The 23,018-nt window shown below is 46.9% G+C and overlaps 10 protein-coding genes across 10 annotated transcripts; 3 read left to right on the top strand and 7 right to left on the bottom strand.

Annotated features, from left to right (window-relative positions):
- Positions 1-627: 627 nt before the first annotated feature.
- Positions 628-1,553, bottom strand: N7506_004239 (DUF2841 domain-containing protein; the record flags this gene model as incomplete). Its single annotated transcript, XM_056953534.1, has 2 exons — positions 628-863; positions 917-1,553. The coding sequence occupies 2 exons, from the start codon at positions 1,551-1,553 to the stop codon at positions 628-630; spliced, it is 873 nt and encodes a 290-aa protein (XP_056812423.1).
- Positions 1,554-3,344: 1,791 nt separating this feature from the next.
- Positions 3,345-5,253, bottom strand: N7506_004238 (serine-proline rich protein; the record flags this gene model as incomplete). The annotated part of the gene is made up of 2 exons (XM_056953533.1): positions 3,345-3,657; positions 3,719-5,253. The coding sequence occupies 2 exons, from the start codon at positions 5,251-5,253 to the stop codon at positions 3,345-3,347; spliced, it is 1,848 nt and encodes a 615-aa protein (XP_056812422.1).
- Positions 5,254-6,005: 752 nt separating this feature from the next.
- On the bottom strand, positions 6,006-6,899 carry N7506_004237 (NADPH oxidase family protein; the record flags this gene model as incomplete). The annotated part of the gene is made up of 4 exons (XM_056953532.1): positions 6,006-6,103; positions 6,159-6,351; positions 6,400-6,467; positions 6,518-6,899. 4 exons carry the CDS (start codon positions 6,897-6,899, stop codon positions 6,006-6,008), a joined length of 741 nt encoding a protein of 246 aa, XP_056812421.1.
- Positions 6,900-7,167: 268 nt separating this feature from the next.
- Positions 7,168-7,811, bottom strand: N7506_004236 (cell surface metalloreductase; the record flags this gene model as incomplete). The annotated part of the gene is made up of 2 exons (XM_056953531.1): positions 7,168-7,264; positions 7,306-7,811. 2 exons carry the CDS (start codon positions 7,809-7,811, stop codon positions 7,168-7,170), a joined length of 603 nt encoding a protein of 200 aa, XP_056812420.1.
- Positions 7,812-9,080: 1,269 nt separating this feature from the next.
- Positions 9,081-11,642, top strand: N7506_004235 (uncharacterized protein; the record flags this gene model as incomplete). Its single annotated transcript, XM_056953530.1, has 7 exons — positions 9,081-9,169; positions 9,200-9,371; positions 9,421-9,483; positions 9,535-9,742; positions 9,803-9,946; positions 10,013-10,171; positions 10,231-11,642. The coding sequence occupies 7 exons, from the start codon at positions 9,081-9,083 to the stop codon at positions 11,640-11,642; spliced, it is 2,247 nt and encodes a 748-aa protein (XP_056812419.1).
- Positions 11,643-13,375: 1,733 nt separating this feature from the next.
- On the top strand, positions 13,376-13,930 carry N7506_004234 (uncharacterized protein; the record flags this gene model as incomplete). The annotated part of the gene is made up of 1 exon (XM_056953529.1): positions 13,376-13,930. The coding sequence occupies one exon, from the start codon at positions 13,376-13,378 to the stop codon at positions 13,928-13,930; it is 555 nt and encodes a 184-aa protein (XP_056812418.1).
- A 171-nt stretch (positions 13,931-14,101) lies between these two features.
- N7506_004233 (uncharacterized protein) lies at positions 14,102-14,644 on the bottom strand (the record flags this gene model as incomplete). Its single annotated transcript, XM_056953528.1, has 1 exon — positions 14,102-14,644. The coding sequence occupies one exon, from the start codon at positions 14,642-14,644 to the stop codon at positions 14,102-14,104; it is 543 nt and encodes a 180-aa protein (XP_056812417.1).
- A 1,953-nt stretch (positions 14,645-16,597) lies between these two features.
- On the top strand, positions 16,598-17,544 carry N7506_004232 (uncharacterized protein; the record flags this gene model as incomplete). Its single annotated transcript, XM_056953527.1, has 2 exons — positions 16,598-17,060; positions 17,117-17,544. 2 exons carry the CDS (start codon positions 16,598-16,600, stop codon positions 17,542-17,544), a joined length of 891 nt encoding a protein of 296 aa, XP_056812416.1.
- A 414-nt stretch (positions 17,545-17,958) lies between these two features.
- Positions 17,959-18,651, bottom strand: N7506_004231 (uncharacterized protein; the record flags this gene model as incomplete). The annotated part of the gene is made up of 2 exons (XM_056953526.1): positions 18,171-18,651; positions 17,959-18,111 (listed from the first exon to the last, which is right to left on the bottom strand). Exons 1-2 carry the CDS (start codon positions 18,639-18,641, stop codon positions 17,959-17,961), a joined length of 624 nt encoding a protein of 207 aa, XP_056812415.1. The 5' UTR covers positions 18,642-18,651.
- A 2,975-nt stretch (positions 18,652-21,626) lies between these two features.
- N7506_004230 (uncharacterized protein) lies at positions 21,627-22,865 on the bottom strand (the record flags this gene model as incomplete). The annotated part of the gene is made up of 4 exons (XM_056953525.1): positions 21,627-21,661; positions 21,789-22,069; positions 22,121-22,704; positions 22,755-22,865. 4 exons carry the CDS (start codon positions 22,863-22,865, stop codon positions 21,627-21,629), a joined length of 1,011 nt encoding a protein of 336 aa, XP_056812414.1.
- Between the last annotated feature and the right edge of the window lie 153 nt (positions 22,866-23,018).

Raw genomic sequence — 23,018 nt, 5'->3', positions numbered from 1 at the left:
AGATGTTAATGGATGCATGTAGGTGAAAAGCTTATACCTTTGCTATATGGCGTGCCAACCAGACCCTATTCCAGGGGGAAAATGTCTTGTTTATCTTTTTTGGCGACTAGAGTAAACAAGACAGGCTAGAGTCAGTGAGAGTAAGTGATGGTAAATATCTCTAAATTGTGCAAATTTGAGTGCGATCTGCAAATAGTGCCATTTCAGCATGAACCAATCCGGGACCATTTTGTAGCCTAGGCCCCACATCCTCCATTACTGGAAGATTCACAAACAAAGAATGGCTGGTGACACACTGCGAGGATACCAAATGTGTGGGACTGAAAATTGCCGTAGAAGGATATGTCTCGTCGATCATCGGGCGCTTTTTTCCAAGTGGAGTGGATGACATTGCCGGGACCGGAAAAGAATCCATCATGTCTTCTTGGCGAGTGGTGTATCCTGTGAAGTTACGCTGCGGGTATATAGGCACATTGTACAAATCTTGTTTGTGAGAGGACGATTCGTATGTTGCTGCACCCTCTTTGTACTTCAGAGAGACCCAACTGTCCGGCTGGGTTTGTTTGCTGGGTATTTTATTGGAAGCGGGTAAATTGATCCGCGAGATAAGAACAGCTGCGTCTTTTTCTAGATGTACTTCATTAGCTTGTGAAGAATGGGTGGTTGCAAGCCCTTACCAAGAAGCCCCATCAAAAGCTTTTCCTCTTCTCCTCTAACACGATACAACTCATCTAGGAGTTCTAAACGTTCAACCGGGATAATATGCGACCGAACAGATTGCTCTGCATCTTTCAGTTTTTGTGATGTGACGCCGTGACTGCAGCGCAAATCACAAAGAATATGGAGAAGAAGCGCGATGCGTTCTAGTGAGATGATGAGCTTAGTGGGTATCATGCGCAGTAAAGTGTCTTGTTACCTGCTTTGAGTAGATGATCGGGTTCCCGATGGCGCACTTGAGGAGGCCACCATGGTGGCTTACTCTGCTCGGAACTTAATTGTCGTATTTCCCCCGCCACGGTCTTCCGCCCATTATAAGGGTAATTGACTTGCTTGTGGGGCTCAACACATTTCACATAGGCTTTTGCCAGGACTCGGCAATTAGTTTGCTGTATATTGTGGAAGACCTTTTCGTAGTATCGGCGGAGAAATTTCGTATCTTTGATGGATAACATTGCTTCTTGGAGCTCCAGGCCGTGCTTCTGCAAACAAGATCTCTTCTTGTGAAGCACTTTATCTTTCAAGATGGCGGGGGTAGCTATATCATGGCCTGGCCATAGGTGAGGCTGTGAATGATATCCATATGTTGTAGGCACATCGTGTCCCTCGGCCTGTATTCCTTTCGGAAACCGAGAATCGTGAGAGTCATAGTTCCCGAGGTGATCAGGAAATAGCTGGGTGGAAGCGAATTCCAGGGAGGACCTTCGCAGGCCAACTTCAGTGGAGTTCGCCACCGCTTTCAGGAATTCCGCGGTGACTTGAGGGGAAAGGATAGTGTCGCGATAATGGACGATTGAAGGGGACGCCTCATAGTGAAGTGTCCCATATTGATCCATATAGATGAGGGCAAAATGCTGAGCAGGAGCGTAATCCTGTGGAGCCTGGCTTGCCACGTTTGCTGGCTTTATTAATTCGCTGCGCTGGAGGTTCAAGGGGGTGGTGATCAGTTTACACAGCACATACACGTTGATGGAAGTTTTGATGACATATTTTCCAGAAACGTAGTTTCAAGTAAAGTGAGCTCTAGTCGCAAAGATGAAGGACAAAGAGGACTTCGCCTGAACTCTCATGATGGATGCAAAGGCAGACCTCCTAGGGGTTTGAAAGAGACAGCTGAATTGTTGCCAGCCGGGCGGAAGAACTTTACTACGGAAATAAGAATTTATGATAGATCTGCTCCGCTCAGCAAGCTGCCGATCAGCAGCAATGTCATGGTATTTATTGCCGAGAAATACACACAAGAGTCGGGTCTTTACATTTTGAGTTGGGTGGCAATTTTTGTCATAGACTTGTCCAACACACACCATTAGTCTAATAATGACAATGCTAGGCCATCATCAAGACCTCTTGTGTGTTAGGTGATAAAATGAAAAGATGTCTAACCTGAGTAAAAGCTTGACCAGGGTCCAGGGCTCACAAATGGCTCAACCACAGTGAATATGTAAGGGAGCTATCTGCTTGGGATACATCACAGAATTAGCATCGCGAAGTAGTGAATCATTGCACTGGAAAATAAGCCTCAAAAGTTTGATATTAGAAGCCTAGAGCAATCGAAAAGCCACTCAGGCCCGGGAGAGAAATATTGGGAACGCAGGGTGTCTGGTACCAGTAATCGGGCTTACGGTATTTTTCACGATCGGCAAAAGGTACATATGCCATTAGTCTGGGGGACCTTCCGTGGCCAAATACAGTTTAGCGCAATCTGGGTGGGGCGCTGGGAAAGAGAGTGAAAGAGTTCGGTGGTAAAGCTGATTTCGAATTTTACTGTATGAGATGAGTCCCTCATGGAAAGTCACCTTCTCCGTGGGGAGGGATGTCAGTAAGTTGGACTGCAATGTCTGACCGAAACTGAGAACTTTTCAAATCGAAACTCCGGTGGAAACTCCTTTATTGGTTGTGACGACGCGGCGGGAAGCCTTCAAAAGGACACGTCAACAACGTCGCAATGCCGACGAGCCTTCGAACAACCGACCTGCCTACACATTTTCAACCTACCCTCACCGGGTTTTGCTCACAATAACTCACCTGCCCTACCGGTTCGATCGCATGTCGATTCGTCAGTCCTTCGTCTGCTATCTGGTGTTGCTGCCAGCGAGGCAGTCAGCTACTTCGGGCGTTAATATGAGAAGTACTCTCGGTAAACCGCTACTCAGGGAAGAGGTTCACGAAAACTACATCGAGAATGGACACGTAGGGGGTCCGGTGTCACAGAGGGATGGGTTATTGCTTTTGGAGGAGATGATATGACAACAACAACAAGAAGAGAAATCGTTAAGACATACCGTATGGGCTGGAGGGGTTTTTTGCAGCTGGTTCAGCTTTTCCTCTCGAAAATGAGGCTATGACAAAATGTATGCAATGGAAAGATCAAATAGCGTATAGGTGCCCTCTAGGCTTGATACCTCCGGGCGTAATGAATTGTGTGTGTGTGTGTGTATGTGTGTGTCTGTATGAGATGAGCCACACTGCTTCAAGTAAAACCCTACTTTGTTTCAGAAAAAAAAAATACCCAGTCTGATACAAAGTCTGAATTTAAATTATTTTCATGAAACGCAAGCTCAACGTATTCCTAAAAGCGCTCTGCGATGAATAGAAATATTACCTATACAGTACATATTTCAACAATTTCAAGGTTCAAAAAACAAAGCAGCTTTCTGCAACGCGAGTGACTCCATCTCCACATCTTCCCAAGAATCTGAGTCCTTTTGAATAGACAAGCTCATCTCATCCTGCTCGTTTACTCGCATCAGTGTAGTCCGGCCGAGAAGGTCACCTTCCTTTTCATTCAAAGCCTGGATCAGGTCACCAGGCAGTTGCCCAAACATTATTGCCTTTGCGATATTCTCCAATGATTTGAAGAAAAAAAGGCATCCTGGGCGAGCAGCTTTGATATACGTTATCAACGCGTTTATTTGGCTCATGGCAAATTTCTCGTTTCTGCTGCAATATCAGGCGGAGTCAGTATTGGAAGAAAAGCTAGTTTTGTTTCGGAATCACTCACATTGCCATAGCGAGCTGTTCACCGGGTACAAGTAGTACTCCAAGACCGACACCACTCGCAAGCGTCCACCATCGTTTGCCCCAGCGATGAAACTCGTTCAGCCTTGCTCTACCACGATCAATTTCTTCCTTGCTGATGGTCTGTACTTTAATCCCGTGGATTGTCGCTAGGATCTTGTCGTTGGCCATTGTTGTAAATCTGTCGTCTCCAGATCGAGGCTCGTAGTCACCGAGGTCTTCATTATCCCTCATTTCACGGGCGATTTCAAGATAAATCAAGTAAAAAGAAATGAGCGCCATGCGGTGTTCCAGGCTATACTTAAGAAGTCTCTCAGACTGGAGTAGGTCGAAGTATTTCGCCGCAGCTGTCGCACTCTTTTCCAAAGGCGGGAATCCGAGGGCGTGCTTATCACTGGACAAATTCTTCTGCCATTTCTTTAGTTGAGGCTGTAATAATGCATGACAATCATTCACAAGCATGTAATCCGCAACTGTCTGAACCTCCCGTGCTTGTTTGTTGTTGAGTTCTTTGCTTTTGCTCCCACAAACGCAATTTTTGAGAAGAGCAAGAATGTTTTTATTTGTATTCTCCACACGCGGCTTTGGTTCTGTTCGTCTCTTTCTCTTTCCTTTCAAAACCAATTGTTTTCGTGTTCGTTTTTTTGGCTTATAAGATGGCGCAGCAACTTTGTCATAGGGTGTGCTGCAATCAGAAATGGGGGTCGCATAAATCCCGATAGGTGATGATACATTTGGTAGAATCGAGACATTTTCGGTCGAGGTTTCCACTTGGTCTTCACTGTTGTGTTCCCCGTGGCTGCCAATATCCGGTATGGAATCCTGGAAGGGAGCCTGAGCCTCTTCGAGCAGGTTCAATGATAATTGAGTAGCCACGTGTGTGTCATTTCGGAGAGCCCCTTGCATGCCTCGAGCTGAATAATTCGATATTTCTTGGTTTTGAGATGTAATGTCGGGTGTGTTAAAAGTCGTAATAGGTGTTATATTATAATCAATCTGGACCCCGGCGTTGGTCGAATTGTGCTGGACTGAAAGCGGTAGCTCTGGAAACAGAAACGGGCAGAAGACGGGATTAATGAGTTTAGCATTGCCAAGGGTTGATTCAGCAACGTCGCAATTGTCGATATTAGAGGTGACGATGATAGAGTTGAAGACAAAAGCGTCGTCAATATCAGCGTTATCAAGCGTTGTGAAAGTGGGAATGCGGTTTGTATCCACATAATTGAGGATCGAAGTATTTGTAATTCGAGGATCTCTCATCGTAACGTTAAAGCAGACAACTTTGTTCATGACCGTGTTTCTGATCTTGCTGTTGGTAATGAAAGCATAGTTGATGACATTCCCAGTAGTGGGAAAGCTGTCAAAGCCTTGCGAAATGGGCGGAATTTTCAGGTTGGGTGTGAAATCAAGATGGTCGCATTGTGGTCCGGAAAGCTGATCTGATACAGGATTTGGCGTGTGAGTTTTATGATTGATCCAGTCAATCGTATCGTCCATGAGACCGGTAGATTCGGCCATCTTGCTATTTCATTATTAGCTCACACTGGCAATGTGATAGGTGTTCTTGAAAAAGAAGAAAATGCTTGTTTACCTTGACTTCCACTTCTAAATACTTAGGAGTTCAGGCCTGGTGAGTTTCAGCATACAACCCCAGAAATTCGTAACTCTGGTCTAGCGTAGGCAGTATTCGGTAAAGGGAAAGAACCAGGAACAAATTAATAATGTCGTCAATAAGAATAAAGAATGGACGGTGCAGAAGCGCCTAGGCAGAGAGATTTGGGATTCCAAGAATGGGCGAAACAAGGAGCGGAGAACGGGAAGCAAAAAGGCTGAAATAGTGTGGGAAATGATCAGTCACGTTCCCTGAGCAGAATCGTTCAGAAACGCTGGAATATAGAAGGGCAAGATGAATTGCCCAAAGAAATGACATCATCGGACTGAGCAGAACTGAGCACCAAAATGTGGCCGCGACACCGAATCGTGGCCTGAGCAAAAAATCGTGGTCTCAGCGACAAATCGTGGCCTAAACTACAGAGTTCGGGTGCGGCACCTAAACAGTGCCGCTTCCCCAAATAGTGTCGCAGCCCCCACACCCTGATTCGTCCAAATTGCATGTCTATTGTAGATCCCCATCACCTAAGCCTATTCTCGCAAAACCACATCTGCTATTGACGTTCTAATTCCAACGCACGCAAGGAACTACACAACACCCTGAGCCCTCAGATGATAGGTCCACCTGCCCCGCAATCTTATCAAACAGAGCCTCAGAGTTATAGCTGATACTCGAGTTCTATCATTTGCAAGCGTTGGTGTAAATATCCTTGGACAATATTTCGCAGAGTATCTCGCAAATGTCCCGAGGTGGAAGCTATAAACATTACCATGTCAGCGTTTGGCAATCTATCGTGCTCGTAGAATCCTACCGATCAATAGCATTTGGCCTCTCTCGTCTCGGATATTGGGGAGTCTTTCGATTTTTTCACCGGAAACCTCCGTAGGAATGATGATTGAATAGTCCGGAGCGCCCTGGTATAGAAAAGCTCGTTCGTGCTTGCCAAAGGGCAGTTTTTCATGTGTGAGAGGCCCTCGCCCAACGTAGACAGATATGGCAAGTATCTAAGGCTTCGTCAGCTAATGGTCATGAAACAACACCTTCAAACGAACGTAGCCATCATCTAGCACATCGTCTTTTAACAAACCGTTCAGGAGGCCTTGCATAGATATAGCAACATCTATCTAGTCAGCCTATCCCCTTTTGTTCATCAAGAGCAAAAAAACCAACCAAGCGATTCTACCTGCCATATCAAGTGCACCCTGCGGACATGCGATGTGCACGTGTTATAACCGTGGATCAATTTCTTTGCATAAGGAATGATAGCGGCAATACCTGCCCCACTTGCTACCAACAGGACGCTCTCGTATTTATCCACAGACTCGCTGATCCCGTGGGGGCCGCTATAAAGGGCCAAAGAAGAGAAGTTGTCCTTTGCTGCTGCGTGCGCCTGGCGGACAAGAGCTTTAGTGAGCCCTCCACGGGGCTCTACCAAGAGATCTAACACATCCTGGTCTGCCCGAGACCACGACGTGATCATAAATGGGTGCGTCTGTGCCCAGGACCATAAACTCAGCGAAGGCAGCCACAGGTTGATGTATTGCCCGGCCATTGCTTTGACTGGCCTTGGCAGAATGAGGCGGACTCGAATTGGCGTTGTCCTCACGTGTTGGCCTGCATTTTCTGCGTCGCGTTCATTCGTATGGCAGATCGCAATAGCTCTCGGGCATCCGTTGCCAGAAAAGAGACCATTCCTATAAAGAAGGAGTATCAAGTGGGAGAGGGACGTACAGCCCAAAATTCCCAACGCAACGTAGAGATAGAACCGGGGGAATACGTTTCACCGGGAAGATGCCGCCAAATCCCATAAACACTTGCAACTACGAGTGCCTGATGGAGCCGAAGAAACAACTCGTATGAAATTTTTCGACAGAAAGGCAGGGATAAAATGACAAGCGAGCATAGACACCCAGCGCCCTAAATATCAATATGTTGTTAGATCAGATCCAGGTAATGACTGATTCACTTTACACACAATTATTGCAGAAAGGCGCCCAGTATTTATCTCCTGACCCTCATGGCTTTTGCCCTGTAACATGGCAAAAACATGAAACACTACCAAAGCTACCACCATCCAGCCTGCAGTGCGATGCATCTGTCGGTAAATTCTCAGAGAAATCCCGAGAATATCAGCCAAGTTGCTCAGATGCCATGAAGCCAGAAGGAATATCATATTGAGTAGCGATAGAGTTCCCGCTCGGCGACCTGTGGCTGCCATAGATATACTGTTGAAAAACAGGAGCAGCAGGTTGATTGCGAGGTAGATCAAATGAAGAAAAACACCGGCTCGTGTCCAAGGCCCCAGAAGTGAATGGCGGCCAAGAACATACGGATATGCAAGATGCTGGTAAATAAAGACATTCATCGCGTTACTCCAGGGCGCAAAGACTTTCAAGGTTCTAAAGATAACAAGACTTGTGAAGACGCCGCCAACGGCGATCGCATAAATAGTCAAGATATCCATGTTGCGAACTGAAAGCAAAGTGAAACCCGAACTGTTATGTCCTTCTTATAGAGGAAGGATCATTTACAAGCCGACCTTAAAATAGGTCGCTGAGAGTCACTATACTCGAAAAACCCTAAAGGTTAGGTACTTGGTCGCTGTGGATGGGTCGAGCAGCATAATAAATGCTGCTTCCTTGCGGAATACAGAGGACCCTCACTGAGACCTTGAGCAAAGATATATTAACCACGAAGCGGACAAGCTTACAGTAACTCGAAATATTCTCATATATCCAATGGCTCCAAGTTCCGAGCTACTCTCTAAAATCACTGCCAAACAAGACAGCCCTCGCGCGAGAGCACAGAAAGTACGCCGGCGCAGAAAAGGCCTTTTCAAAAAGGCAGCTGAGTACAGTATTAACTGTGAGTCGGACGTCTTTGTAGCCGTGCGAAATCGGCAAAGTGGTCAACTATACATCTTCGAGTCAAGTAAGAAGAAGTGGCTTCCAGCAGAAATGGACATGGTATGAGTTTTTGTCGTGCTGGAAGCCATTTTGCTTATCAACTTACAGGACAATCATTATCCACGGCCAATCAGGGAGACCACGGAAGACATTATTCCTTGCTTGGAGTGGTTGGAAGAGGAAGAATTGCGGGCGGATATAAAATGAATTGATATATATATGTTATTGTTACAGTATCGTTGTGGGTAGATACTCGTCCTTGTATACTGTAGAAGGCTGGAAAATCGAAATTGAATATAGGGCTGTGCTGTCCTGTTCCATCGCGTTGAGGGGAATAAAAATCAATTAACAGCATCAAATAATTTGGTATGTACAGTACGGTCATGTGTAGACTCCAGCCTTTGATGAGAGAGCTCACGTGATCGTATCGAATATTCGACACGGTCACGTGGTACCAGAACCTTCTCGGAAGTTCCACTATCCCCCTGCCCCCCTCTTTCTCAGTGCGAAGGAACAAAGATTTTCCATCCGCGCTCGGAGTGCACTGAGCGCTCAGTGAGCGCTCTGTCTACGTAAGCCTTCGTAAGGCCCATGTCTCACCTTCATTGGTCCATTCTCGGTTCACATGATCTTCCTGCACCAGGCATTGATTAATTCAGACCTGTTAAAACGGGCCTACCTTTTTAACCACCCCGTTGAACTTCCACCCCGTTGAACTTCCACCCCGTTGAGCTTCCACTCCGCACTCCGTGTCTCACCTCTTGCCTTCAAGATGATCAAAAGATTCGTGCTTCAACGCCTTTTCAGGAGTGACTTAGTTTTTAGAAATGGCGCGTATACCTTCGGCCCTCTTTTCAGGTTATGTTCATCGAGTTGTCGAAGTGTGCGAATTCAACACCCCTCATGATCAGAGAGGGTGAGCGAGCCCGAAGTGAACCCCGAGCAGAGGGCGAATTCCCCCGGTTCAGGTCTTCTTCGCCCGCCCATCTCTCTACGATACTCTACTCTACGACACCTTCCAGTGGCCCGGCCATATCACAGCTTTCGTCACTGGACTTTCTATTTCCCTACCCAAAGCATTTGTGTCGGAAATGCTCCAACTTAGATTAACTCTGAATGTGAGTAGCTTTCTTGCTTCAATCTCTCATCATCTGACGTTGCCTACAGAATACTCATGATGCAGAGCAGAACATTCTCAACGACTTACTATCCCGTCCGTCAGCCGATGAGGTTTGTCATTTCCACCTCCCACCGGTCGCAAGGTATCTAATTTAAATGTAGATTGCACGCTTACTCTGCCACTGCTGCAAAGTTCTATCTTCCCTTTCTCGCGATGAGATCGCCCTCCTCTACGAGCGAGCCCGAACGAGCACAGATTGTCTCGTCGACTTTGATATCAAGGAATGCTGCCAAGTGAAGTCGCCTGCAACAGGTACCTCGACCTTTGGTAGTGTCGCACATGCTAGATCGCTTGAGCCAGTCTGCATCGGTAATGCTTTATGTTTCTAACGCACGAGAATTACCGTTGCTTACTTTGCTCAATTTTTAGATCCTTCCTTACTCACGACGAATATGGACGTACGAGACCGCAAGATGGCGCCCTGCGTTTCAACGCCTGATCCTAGCCGTTTTCCAACCCTGACACTTTCGAACGCGGGAGTCATGTTGAGTCAACCAGCCTCAACCCCACGCGGTAATGATCAAAACCCGCAGAGATCGGGCTATTGACGTTTAAACAAAGGCTAACTTAGGAATATAGAAACAGTCCCCAATCTCCATGCCAATCCGTCTCCCGTCATCCCACACGATGATTGTCCCTCCAATGAGTTCGACTGGGTACTCCGAGAATGTGACAATCTAAACGCACCAGACCCTTCACTCAATTTCGCTCCTGGACCCTGCGATCCAACGAAAGAAAGTGATTCATCCATATTACATTTGACAGGAGGGTCCGAAGGTCAATGCCCCCCGGCATAGCTCTCGATGAAGATGGTCCCATGGCTAGCATCCCAACGTCTCAATCTCCTGTATGCGGCCGCCCTGTAGGAATAGGTGAGATGTCACCAGAAACTCCACCGCATCATGCTTCCGCTGGCATCATGGAAGAAGGGGGTTTGAATGAGATGGAAGTATCGGATGCTGAAGAAGAAGCACAACAAGATGTCACGGGCAAAAATCCAATTGAGAATCGCCCAGCCGTGGGATCATCCTCTCCATCTCTGTATCCAGTTGCAGGTATCTCTTATCCCACGCCTTTTTCAAATTCGCCGGATACGCCAGTCACGACTAGGCGTGTGGAGCGATCGGCTGAAGTGACAACAAGCGACGTTGACTCAGAAGATCGAACTGTCGACAAACGTCAGAGTGCATGCACTTTCTCGAAATTGCAGCCAACAGTCGAAGATGCCCCCGATGATGCCGAACTTGATAATCCGGAGACTTCATCCATCAATGATGAAGACTTATCGATGGATGAAGACTTTGGAGATTCGGACATTGAGTCCGCCTTGGAAGATACGGTCAGGTTTTTGCAGGACACTTCTTGCAATAGTGAGACCCCTTCAACTGATGCCAATACTTCCGTGAATACCGAGTCAAATCCAAAAAGCTTAACTCCGGTGTCTATTTCTCCTGCCTTCAATGAAAGCGACCAGCATAAGTTTCCCAATGGAGAACAACAGACTAATAGTAGTCAAGAGACTTTGGAGTATGAGAACCGCCAGATCTTGCAGCAGAAACGGAAGCTTCCTGCCGGACTTGAACCACACTCAACTCTCTACACCAGGAACCTCAGGCCCCGTCTTGACAAGGGAAAAGGTGGGAATCAAGCCCCGCATGACGACGAAATTGCAGAGGATGTTGGCAAAAATTCATCCTCGGAAGGAGTCCTAGCAGATTCAGTGGCCAAAAATCGCGCAGATTCTTCAAGTGTTGCTCATCTCAAGACATCCGTACCCTCCAATTCAGATAAAGACAAATGGAGCGGTCCCTTATTATGCCATTCTCTCCTGTCCACCCTATCATCGGAAAAAAAAGCTGAGATTGAAAGGAAATGCAATCGTATCTCGCGACCTGATTTGCCTGAGTTCATGGAAAAGCACACCAAATCATGGAAGGCTACCGGATTTTGGGACTCTCCACGGCTTGACGTGGAGAATCATTCCCTCGTATCCTCCAACACCAAAGGCTTTGCAATTTGGAGATACGTAGATGCTATGCAGACAGGCGAAGAGACACATTACCTCAAATCTCGGCTTGCGGATATCATGCTTTATCTGGCGTATATCAAAGAACTTCGCAGACAAAAAGATGCCGGTCATCCCCCCAGACCGCGAAGGTCAAAGCCACAGACATCATCTGTGGCACAGCGTCCCTTTCTAAAGCAATAGGGGAGAGGACTCGGAAGTCTTTTCACGAGCACAAGCTAGTTGGTGAGCGCTGGTGGTGGTCCGGTTGCCATCTGGGACGCGGTTTTTTTCTCTTGTGTAGTCAAGAAACGGGAAAGAAAATGTAGAGCTTCTCCAAGTTCCCTGGTTGCGCGTCTTCTGCTAATTATTCTGCAGACAAAGCAAAACCTTTTCATTGGACGCTTTTATTTTGTATGTTCTTTGGAACTGCCAGCATATTATCGCTTGTTGCGACAAGTTCGAACAATTGGTGGACGGGTTGTTGACCGGCGGTGAATTCACCGAGCAGCTAACTAAGAAAGAAGTGCAACTATGGATTCGCGAGGCCAAGGCCGTCAGCTGGAAAGACACATATATCGATTGCTGGAAGCCCTGGAGCACAAATGCCGTGGCAAGCAAGGCGTCGGAATTTCTCACGGCCCGGTCAAGCGATCCTGAACATCCTCGTTGACTTTGGAGCTCTCACTGTTCCTGTTAATTTTTAATGGATGCACTTGTTCCCTATTGCACCAAGAGCCTTGCCCTGCACTTGAAGCGGCCCTTGTGTTGATTTGACGTAGGCAGGTGTGATGCAATTGGTAATATCGTGATAGTGTCTTGGATAATTAATGGCAAGCGCGACAATTCAATTCAGCCTATGATGTTGAAGTACAACTAAACGCCCCCGAAATAAAACCATGCGCTTTTTGATGTAAATTCAGTACAATGAAACCCTTACCCCTTGGGACGCTATAGATACAGACAGCATAATGAGAAACGTCCCCCCTAAAACACTGCAATAGCTGCAAAGAGGCAGCTAGCTGTTGGAACAAATCATACAGATCGCAACCCAAGCATAGAAGTCGAACATTCAGTGAGGGTACTTGTGCCAAGAGTCCCGTGACACTTGGCCCATAAAGAAAATATCTCATGTGGCATAAGACTCAGAATTTCTATGGTGCACATTCGTGGATCCCATTTGAAAATACCGATAATAGTAGCTGAGCATCTTTATTGCATCCCTGACGGGGGATCGCGGACCGCGCTAATCCCCAAAACGACCAACCAACTGACCGCTTGCCCCTACTGCCCGGACTGTTACCCATCGTCGCTCAAGCATTATCACCCTCATACCGCATTTCCCACAACCTGTGCCGCCGCTAAACCCCGCGGCTTTGAAGCGATTCCATTTGCCCAAATCGGACGGCACTGCTTTCCTCTTCATCTGAACCATCGCCGTCGCCATCTACTCGCCCCATCATCCGCCGCAAGGACCTAGACGATCGATCGTGCGTTCTGGAAAGCGCGTTTTCCTAGAGTTTAGTGTTTCAGGTAATGAGATGCTTTTGCCTCATGGGCTAGCAGAAGCCATGCACATACTAATCATGTGTACAGTGGAATCGGTCGGGCTAAAGAAATAGCTTGCCCCAAGAACCACCATAGCGATAAGCCCGAGCGCTACACAAATCAATATCCGTGGATGTGTTGGTGGACGGCTCTTCGTTCCACCTTTCTCCGCAACGTGTCACTCCATCAATCATACACAAGAATATCGATTGACTGTTAATGCGGCACTCATCTGCTGAGTTAAGCGAGCCATGGCAAAGGAGAGAAATTACCGCGCAACCTCTTGTCTTCTTCTACTCCGACTATGGATTGGCAAGAAACTCTTTGGAGCAGTCGGACCACATGGAGTCCGAGTCAGCCCTAGCAGAATGATCAAAGGGCCTTGTGCCATGCCGGAGCTAGCTGCCTTGAAATACGTCGCTGAGCACACATCAATTCCCGTCCCTAAAGTCTTCAACGTCCACTATTACGATGATAATATTTATATTGAAATGGAGTATGTCCGTGGAATGAGCCTCGAGGCAGCATGGTACCGCGGTCACCTGTCGCAAAACCAGAAGAAATACATCATCACAGAGGTTGCGGGCTACATCAGCCAGCTTCGGGGACTAGAACCTCCGCAAGAAGGAATAGTTGCATCGGCAAGCTTCGACGAGGCCCTGGATCACCGAGTCGGATCTTATACTTTTGGGCCTTTCACGAGTCATGAAGGGTTCCACTCATACCTTCGGGCGAACGTTCCGATTGAGGACTGCAACGAAGTAATCGGCCCAGAGGTGACTGAATGCCACACCCGTCATTATCGAAGCTGCTTTAGCCACGCAGATGTCGCCCCCGGAATATCATGGTGGACAATGGGAAAGTCTCTGCGATTGTTGATTGGCAATTTGGCGGCTGGTACCCAGAATATTGGGAGTATACCAAGGCACACTACGGGCAGATAGATCGGCCAGAGTGGTATGATGGATTGGAAAATGCTATGGAGAGATATGACGACGAGCTCAGAGCGGAACAAACTCTGTGGAGGCGACTAGACGAGCCACAACTTCTTTGGCGTGGAAGGGAGCATCTGATTCCGAGCTTGGGAGATATTGAGATCTGAGACGCTTAGAAATTCACATACGCCGACCAGTGTAGTTGATGCTGGCGGGCGTAGATTCGGTGCTTTGCAAGCGTTGATCCGCGAAAGCAAGCGACTCGTCCATGAACCGGTCGAGGTCGAATTGCTCCACGAGACCGTTCTCCTGAAGCTTGCAAATGGCGGCTCTCGTCCAAGTGACGCAGTTTTGCTCCGGCAGAGTACCCTTATGGGGAAGTGGGATCGCTCCGAGAAGACCATGGATCTCTGCGTAGGTAACCTCATTGGGCACCTTCCCAATCATGACCCTTCCAAGAAGGTGACCGCTCTTTTCCGGATTGATGTTTGCTTTTTCTCGAAAGAGCCAGTTGCCTTCAGGGTTGAGATTGACTCTGCGCACTGGATCGAGGAGAATTCCATCGCTTACGTCGAAAGCATAACAATCTGGCCCCTTGGAACTTTTGGGCGAAATGAGAATCCCCCAGTGGTAGGCCGCATGACCGAATCGCTGCCTGTTCCCACCGATAGAGAGAGCATCACGATGATGAAGCGAAAGGAAGACTTGGCGTTTATTGCTCATGCTCTGGATATTCTAGAGCCAATTCAGAGAGAAGGTCTCGAAAGTAGACTGAGGCCGCCAATGGATTGTTAAGGGGGTTTTTGACTGAGAAAGCCGTTGGTATCAGATAAGAGTGACGGTGAGAATGGAAGCTCAATAGTTGCTATATATACCCAAATAAGTGCTTCAACGGTAAGACATTGAAATACTTGTTGTTTGATCTAAGCGCTGAATGTTCAATGAAGAATAGACCAACTCTGCTTGCTCCAATTTTGCCGCATTCCTAATTTGTTCACTGGCAATATTGCTACAGGCCCTGCAACAGTCAACTAACTGAGGGGCTGTTCAAACAATGATAGGCCAACGTGAGCCAACGAAGCCACCAGAATCAACGCGCTAGCTCCAAGTCACTTGTGGCTCCCTATATGTACCACAGCCGCCCCAGGTCATGGATATATCTGTGTCATGGGTTCAGCAAGCGCCGGAGAGCGATACGCCCGGTCCAAAATCCTCAGCCTAATATCAAAGCAGAACTTACGGCCCAATCAACTTCGTCTCAGGGTAGATATTTGATGTATGAGGGTCAAGGTGGGTGTCGGTACTGGAACTGGGATCTTTAAGCCCTGGAACGGCTAGTTCTATGGAATACTTCCCCGCACTGCTTATTAATGGCAGAAATGAAGGAAACGAGTATTTTATACATGAAATTCTCTGACTTTGTCCAAATTGGGTGCATCTATCCGCCCATAACACCCCACACTAAAGCGGGAAAGCAAAAACCTACATGGCGACCACCGGCCAAAAAGAGAGTCCCAGTGGAGCTACCCTTTAATTTGGCACTGAAACGGTATATTATCAAATTGGGGTAAAACCTTTATTGAGTCATTATCTCATCTTTTTCAAGTTACCAAATTAAATCAGCCTGCCAATGTACCCACAAAATCCCGGAGTGTTCGTGACCGTGAGAATGATCCAAACGAGACGAGGGAAATGGCATAAAATAAAAGGACCACTAGCGGAAAGCATATGGTGGCGTAATGAAGTGGATAAGAACTTTGCAAATGAAGCGCCTCCACGTAGTGGCGGCTATGTGACTGTTCTTATTTGCGCTGAGATGCGTCAATCAACCACCTCGACATACTGTACAGTCCCATAATTGAATGAGTTCACCAATCGTAGAATAATTCCTCATCTGATACATATCTAAATCATTCCAGTATTCTAAATTTGGAGTCCTACCAACAGGCGCCGAGGGTGATTTTTTGTTGTCGGCTGAGTTTCATGGTTTCAGATCATTGCGCATTTCTCCATAGAAGGATAATCCAAGTATTGGTATTATGCCTTCGAATTGTTATTGCACACTGGGATGTGCCTTTATGCAGAGACCTTTGTCTTATGTTGGTTTGGCGTAGGCGGGTGTAATGCAATCGGTAACATCGTAATAATGTTTTTAAATAGACAATGGCAAGCGTGATGTTGCATTTCAGCCTATGATGGATGTGTGAATAAATGGCCCCAAGCGGCTTTTGGATGGAGAAACTGCAAATTGAGCCCCTGATACCTTGGGACGCTCTCTGAACAAACGGTATAATGAGAAATACAGGTCCCCTTGCTTGCAGAGTGTGTGCACGTAATGAAAGCAGTGGGAAGACGTACTACCGATAATTGAACACGCTATTTCAAACCAACCGGAACTGAGGTCAGAAATCTTAGGAAAAATGGGAAACATGTCGCTCGAAGACCAAAAATAGCTGTGCTATCATCGATTCCATCCCTGAATTGTCAATCTACAACTACGCCATTTTCCGGAAACGGAAAATTGTTCTGCCGAAGTCATGATTAGCTGACATAAGCCAACTATACCGAGCCGATCTGAGAGGGTCCCATCAGCTTTATTTCCTCATCCAACAAGTTATCTCATCAAAGGCATTCACTTATCATTAAGCAACCCTTAAGGAAGCCACCCAAGCCAAAATGACAAAATTATCTTCAAAAAATCTTCCCGATGAGTCGATGCGAGAGATGAACTTTCTCGACTCTTCCTTCTTCAAAGAGCCCAGCAAAAGCCTTCCGACACCAGCGCAAGTGAGGGCTTTGTCGAAAGACATCCACGCGAACCCACAGCCGCAGCCTGTTATCTTTGAAGAGTCCAAAGTCTTCGTCAAGTTTGGCCCTTATGTCACGATCGCAGAAGCGCAGTGCCTTTGGATGATCAAACGGACCTTTGGTGACGAAATTCCAGTTCCCGAAGTTTTTGGGTGGCGGGTCGACGAGGAGAACTATGTGTTCCTCTATATGGAGCTTATCCAAGGACAGACGCTGCAGGATGGCTGGAATGAGCTCAATAGCCAGGACAAAAGCTCGCTCTGCGATGAGTTATGTCAAATAGTCAACCGTCTGCGCCGATTTGAACAAGATCCTTCCGATCAGTATATTGGTACGCCCCGGTCAAAATGTGAAGGATATTATTTACATCTAATCGAATGTTTCCAGGTTCCCTGGGGCACCAGCAAGTCCTGGATTATGTTTTTCAATCATACCCGAAAACTGGGCCTTTCTTCACCATCAAGGATTTCAACGACTGGTTTTCCTACTTACCACAATCATGGCTTCCTCCTTCGAAGAAATACAACGACCCCTACAGGTCTTTGTTACCGGACGGTGGGGTTATTAAATTTACTCATGGCGACCTCCACCGAGGGAACATCATCATCTCTTCCAGCAAACCAGCTCGAATCATTGCTATCGTGGACTGGGCCCAAGCGGGATGGTATCCAGACTACTGGGAGTACTGTAAGGCACTCTACACTTGTTGGTACGAGGACGAGTGGCGGCGAGACTGGGTCGACAACTTTCTAAGTCCACGCTTACGAGAATTTGAGGTATTCGCAGAGTACACAATGGCAATGGGCTCAGTGTGAACCAATTCTACCTGGAAGTGAACGCTACTCACCGATAGGAGAAGTAAGCATACTTCACAGAAATTACAAAACGGCAGGAGAACGCACGTACACACGTATTATAACAACTGTAGGAGGTATACCGCTTGGATCTCTGTTCTGAAATACTTAAAATAGACCATTGAAAAAAATAAAAATAAAAACGGATCCACCTTGATTTTAGCACACCACGAGTGAGGAGCCAAGGTGTGGGATCCTCTGCGGTGAAACCGAATAAGCCGAGTAGTTTAGCGAGATAAAATGTATTGGCCAGCTATGTCCTTAGATAAAGAATGGGATATGCAACAAAAGAACGTATGTGCCAAGCTGCATCTAACTTCGCCACAGGCCGTCTTCCGTCAACTGCTCGTACTTGAAAGCCAACTCAGGATGAATTCAACGTCTTCCGGCGGGCTGAAGACCGATTCCATGGTTTGGGGGATCACGTTTGGATTGAACAATCTGAATTGCTTCCGCTGTAATGAGGCCATTGGAGACTAAATGGTGGACGAAGTCCATGGTCCATTCCTGACATCGCTTATTGGTGGTCTGAAGCAGATAAACAATAAGCACGGAAAAGTAAGCATTAGTCAAATCAGGGGACTTACATCATTGACAGGTGCCATGAAGTTCTGACTGATCCCAGGAGTCGGGACCTGAGACGCAGCAATCTCAATCTTGCCTCTGGGAGTTGAGTCTTTGGTCATCGCTGTGTCCACGGAGTCAACGATATTGGACGAATAAACTTGGCCAATCGGAAAAGTCTCATGGCGCTGTTGGGTCATAGCAGGAGAGTAGTTCCGTTTGAACTCGAGGATGTAGCCCGCCATGGGTGCACCGACGGCGTGGATCAGAGTCCCTCGTTTAGGGTCTGCTGCCGATGGAACAAAAATTGCAAAGTGAGCTCGTTGAGATGAACTATTGCGAAAAGAGATGAGGTGAATAGTTCTGGTGGCCATGATGTTGTGAGGTCCTTTTTCTTTCCTTGGGTGGAGAGGGAACAATGTAATATGGGCATGAGATGTAGTAAAAATGCCCAAGAAAAGAACAAGGTCTCTCCTCTTATACCTTTCGATCATAGCACGTCTTAGGAATAATTAGGGTCCCGAGCAACCCTACCAGGCGCTTCGAAGGGGAGCTAGGCATCATCTTCGTTTCATATGCACGAATGAAATTCCTTCTGAGCGTTATGTTGATTCCCGAGCGCTGGGATTCATTTCTTTTTGGCGCCGCAGAGTTGGGGCGGCAATGCTGGAACTTTGAGTCGTCGGCTATCTTTAGATGAAAAGCGCTATTGCAATTCTTGTGGTTGCTTCGGCATTTATCTTGGCAAGTGATTGAAGGTAGTTGATACAAAACTCGTTGGCTATTCTCTGGCTTTGTCCAGATTGGGTGCCTCTATCTAACCCCAACACCCCACACTAAAGCGGGAAAGCAAAAACCTAAATGACCACCATTGGCCAAAAAAAGATGTCCCAGTGGAGCGACTCTTTAGTTTGATACTGAGACGGTAAGTTATCAGATTGGGGTAAAAGTTTATTGAGTAATTACCGCATCTTTTTCAAGTTACCGATGTTGAATCAGCTTGCGCAATGTACCCACAAAAATCTGGAGCGTTAGTGACCGTGAGAATGATCCACACGAGGAGAGAAATGGCATAAAATAAAAGGACCACTAGCGGAAAGCGTATGGCGTCAATGAAGTGGATAAGAACTTTGCAAATAAAGCGCCTCCATCTAGTGGCGGCTATGTGACTGTTCCTATTGGGCCGAGATGAGTCAATCAACCACTTCGGCATACAACCACACAATTGAATGATTTGCCTGGAATTTTCAAGACGAATATGAATTGGTACATGTGGAGTCAGAAGCGTTTCGATCGTGGGTGTTACGCTTAGATATCTATCACCAAAGACCAATAGTTGGCATTCATCATCCTCCGATTTGAAACGGGCGCTAAAGTGATCAATGAAAAACCACTATACCATTCAAATTTACAATAAAATCAACAAGACCCCTGCTTACCCATGCGCACCGCGCGCGTAAATTTATTTGAGTTATTCGTTTTCTACTTACATGTTTGGGCTTCGTGGGAGCGGAGATTGCCCGATTTCACGACGAGATTGTTGTCGACTCGGATAACCGTGCGACCGAACAACGAATGAAGGGTCGTTCTTTCTTGATCATTCATTGGATTCATTTTCAGAATATCGGCGTATTCTGTTGCATATCAGAAAATTTGAAAATTGAGCAGATCTATGCGGTAAAAAGCGAATGAACGGCCGGCAGGAGAATTTAAGTTCGAAGCGCTGTCAGGCTGGAAGAGGGGAAATTCCATACGGGAAAATGATGATCCGACAAATGGCCACCCCTTTCATCGTACGCTCACAACGGAGTCTCCTTAGCTTCCTTTCCACCATAGGTGACATTATGGCGAAAGGCCAGCCTCACATGCGGGCGCTCCAAAGCGACGCAGGGATAACAGATCCCCGTCTGTCTTGTTGGAATGAAGAGCTATTCGATGGTTGTCTAGCACTCGGGCACAAATCCTGGGAGCATGTCGCTCGAAGACTAAGAATAGCTGTGTACCTTTGTGGATCCTATTAGAAACGCCGATACTATAGTAGCTAAGGATCCTGTCATTTATACACATGTATGTAAAAAGCAGAGGCGACCGGGTTTAAGTAAGACCGGTAGAGGCGCGGTTCATCACGTGAATCTTCGTATTGTTTTCTCTTATTCCTACCGCTTTCCGGCGATTATGATGCCCTTTTGGATTCTAAAAAGCATGGGTTTGTTGTGCTATATCCCTATTCGGATGTGACCGTCTAATGGATAGAAAATTGGGTTAGATCAACTGACTCCTTCGCACTATCATTCTCCTCGGAGATAAAATGTCCTGTACTTTATCGCCCAGGGGGTGAATTAGGCAAAAACCCCACTTTGTTAGGCCTAAAAATCCAACGTCATATTCCGTGCCCCGCGGTTACTTTTTACCACGCTCCGATTTCCCTGCGAAAGCGAACATTCGATGCCAAAGGTGAGTTAGGTTGCAAAAATCGTTTGCTCATGTGCTCATCTAACTTATTTCTAGTGGATGATTTTTCACCATCTACATTAGGTCGTCCACTCCATCCTCACGCGTCCCGCGAGACCTGATCGGCCTCCTGTTCGGCATGACTCAATCAATCATGGATGAGTTGGCTACCTTTCTCAAAAGTGCTAGCTGGAAAAAGGACAAGGACAACCTAAATGTTTTTTTTTGTGATGATGATGGCCTAGAGCCGTTGTTAGTGAAGGCTTCCAGCGAGTTGCCTGATTATCTTCAGCGGCACGGGTTTCAAGTGTGGAAGGTGTTGGAGGAAACTAAGTTCGTGGAAAAGGAGGGGATTGGAAAGCAAGGATACATCATACCAGTGACGATTATCTCCGGCCACCCTCGTTTACTGTCTGAGCCTTCCCAGCCTCTGCTTGTTCCCAATACCCCGGCAGTTTTTCAACGCGAACCTGTCCTATCACCAGCCTTGTATCTTATTCTCGCTCTTCCACCGACTTCTACATAACACAATGTGCGGAATTATAAAATTTGCAGTATTGGCTGAGAGTTCGATCAACTAAGGTATTGAGATGGGTCGCAGGGAAACATTAGAGGGTAATCCGCGGGAGTGACGGTTCGTTGTTGATATGGAAATAGTTGAGGGTAATCTGCAGGTATCGAGGTGGATGTTACTGCGAAAGCTTGAGGAAAGTCTGCCGGTGTAATCATTGCTATTTGGTTGCTCGTAGCGCTCATTGGGTCGGAATATTGCTTGTGAAAAATGAGAGTTTATCTTTGACCCGAGGGCTAGGAATGGTGACATACAACTTGAACATTTCGCTCCATATTGAATTGGGCACTGTTTTCCACTGCCGTATTTCCAAAATGGGGTATGAATGTTTCACATGATCCCGATTTCGTTGGCATGTACACGGGTTCAAGCCCATGGGTGTGAACTTGTGACATCATAATGTCCGGCCGATTTTGCAATGATATTCGTGTGAGCGAAGGCCCATAATGTAAGTCGCTCACATCTTGCACCATTTCCGAAGTCGCGTGACCACTAAACATGGCGTTACATGGTGATCCCAAAGTGGAAGCAACCTGTGTAGCAACTGGTGCTCCAGATTGAGAAGACGGCGTCCCTGAATTGATATGAGAAAAAGTCGCCAACATTTTACAGGACATACCGGCGCTAGGCTGACGAATTTGGGGAATATCCGATTGTGGCCAAGTCCTATTAGACTGTCGGTTTTCATCCACAATATGGGCATTTGCCTCTGATAGTTGACTCTCCATCACTCGTTCTAATGAGGCTTTGATCGGCCCCAGAACTTTTGCAGCCTCGTCCTCTGCCAAGGCATGAAGACCACGTGTCTGAGCTTCTTCTGGCAATCCTTTCTGCCTCAGATGGTTCAACATGGCAATTCTTCTAGGCCTCTTCGGCGATTTGGGCAGCTCTTTGGTCCAGCTACAGCGTTGTCAGTAAAGTTACTTCTTTCTCCATTAGATTGCCACTTACATCGACTCACCACCATCTTGTGGAAGGAGATACAATACCCCCAGCCCTCCAAGGTCATTAGCTAGCAGACTGTATCGCTCTCCTAGGCCAACCCAGTGTCTTACACGACGTTCAATGTCGGAAAGTGAGTCTTCACAGCCCGAATCTCTTATCAGATGGGCTATGAACATTGAAGCATCATCGTATTGGTACTGGGTACCTGGCTGTACGGCATTCTTCAAGCGAAAGAACGCCACATAGCAAATCCGGAGGCGGATTTTCCCCAGTTGCTGTTGATTTTCGCATAAGACGACGAGTTTGTAGAAATCGGCGAGCGGACATGGTTGCAGCGAAGTTGGGACATGGCAAGAGAAAGGTGCAATTTGACGAGTGCTTGAAGAACCGTCGCTGCTCTCCTCGCTGCTTGTTGGTAAGTACAAGGGGAAAAGCGATTCACGCTTGTCCTGCAGGTCTTGGACGATTTGTGGAGCTTGGAGTTGTTGTGAGGAACGCACGATGGCCTTCTTGATAGCGGACTGACGAGAAGTTTGTCGGATACGCTGGGGAATGTGCTTGTATATGCTTTTCGATGCTTTGACGTTTTCCTGCTTAGATGAGGATTAAAGCTTCAGATAAATGATCGAAGGAAACTCACAATATCTTTCCAGAACTCAGACTCGTCTAGTTGATGTTTTCCCTCTTCTGCAGCCTTATTGCAAGCAGAAAGAAGACTGTTTGCCAATAATCTGCTTTCCACGATGCCCATGGTGGTTGCTGAAGTTGGAAGTAAATAGTCGGGACGACGTAAGAATTAGTGGGTACATGTGGAGTGGTGGGAGGAGCTGGCAGCCGATCGACCGATCACAAGATTGTACTTTTTGCCAGGGGAATGCTGATCTTACCTCAGCAGCTTGGAGCA

This window comes from Penicillium brevicompactum, assembly GCF_028827555.1.
Source record: "Penicillium brevicompactum strain IBT 35665 chromosome Unknown utg000003l_segment0_segment0, whole genome shotgun sequence".
Lineage (NCBI taxonomy): Eukaryota > Fungi > Ascomycota > Eurotiomycetes > Eurotiales > Aspergillaceae > Penicillium > Penicillium brevicompactum.
This window is presented reverse-complemented; position numbering and strand designations above follow the sequence as displayed.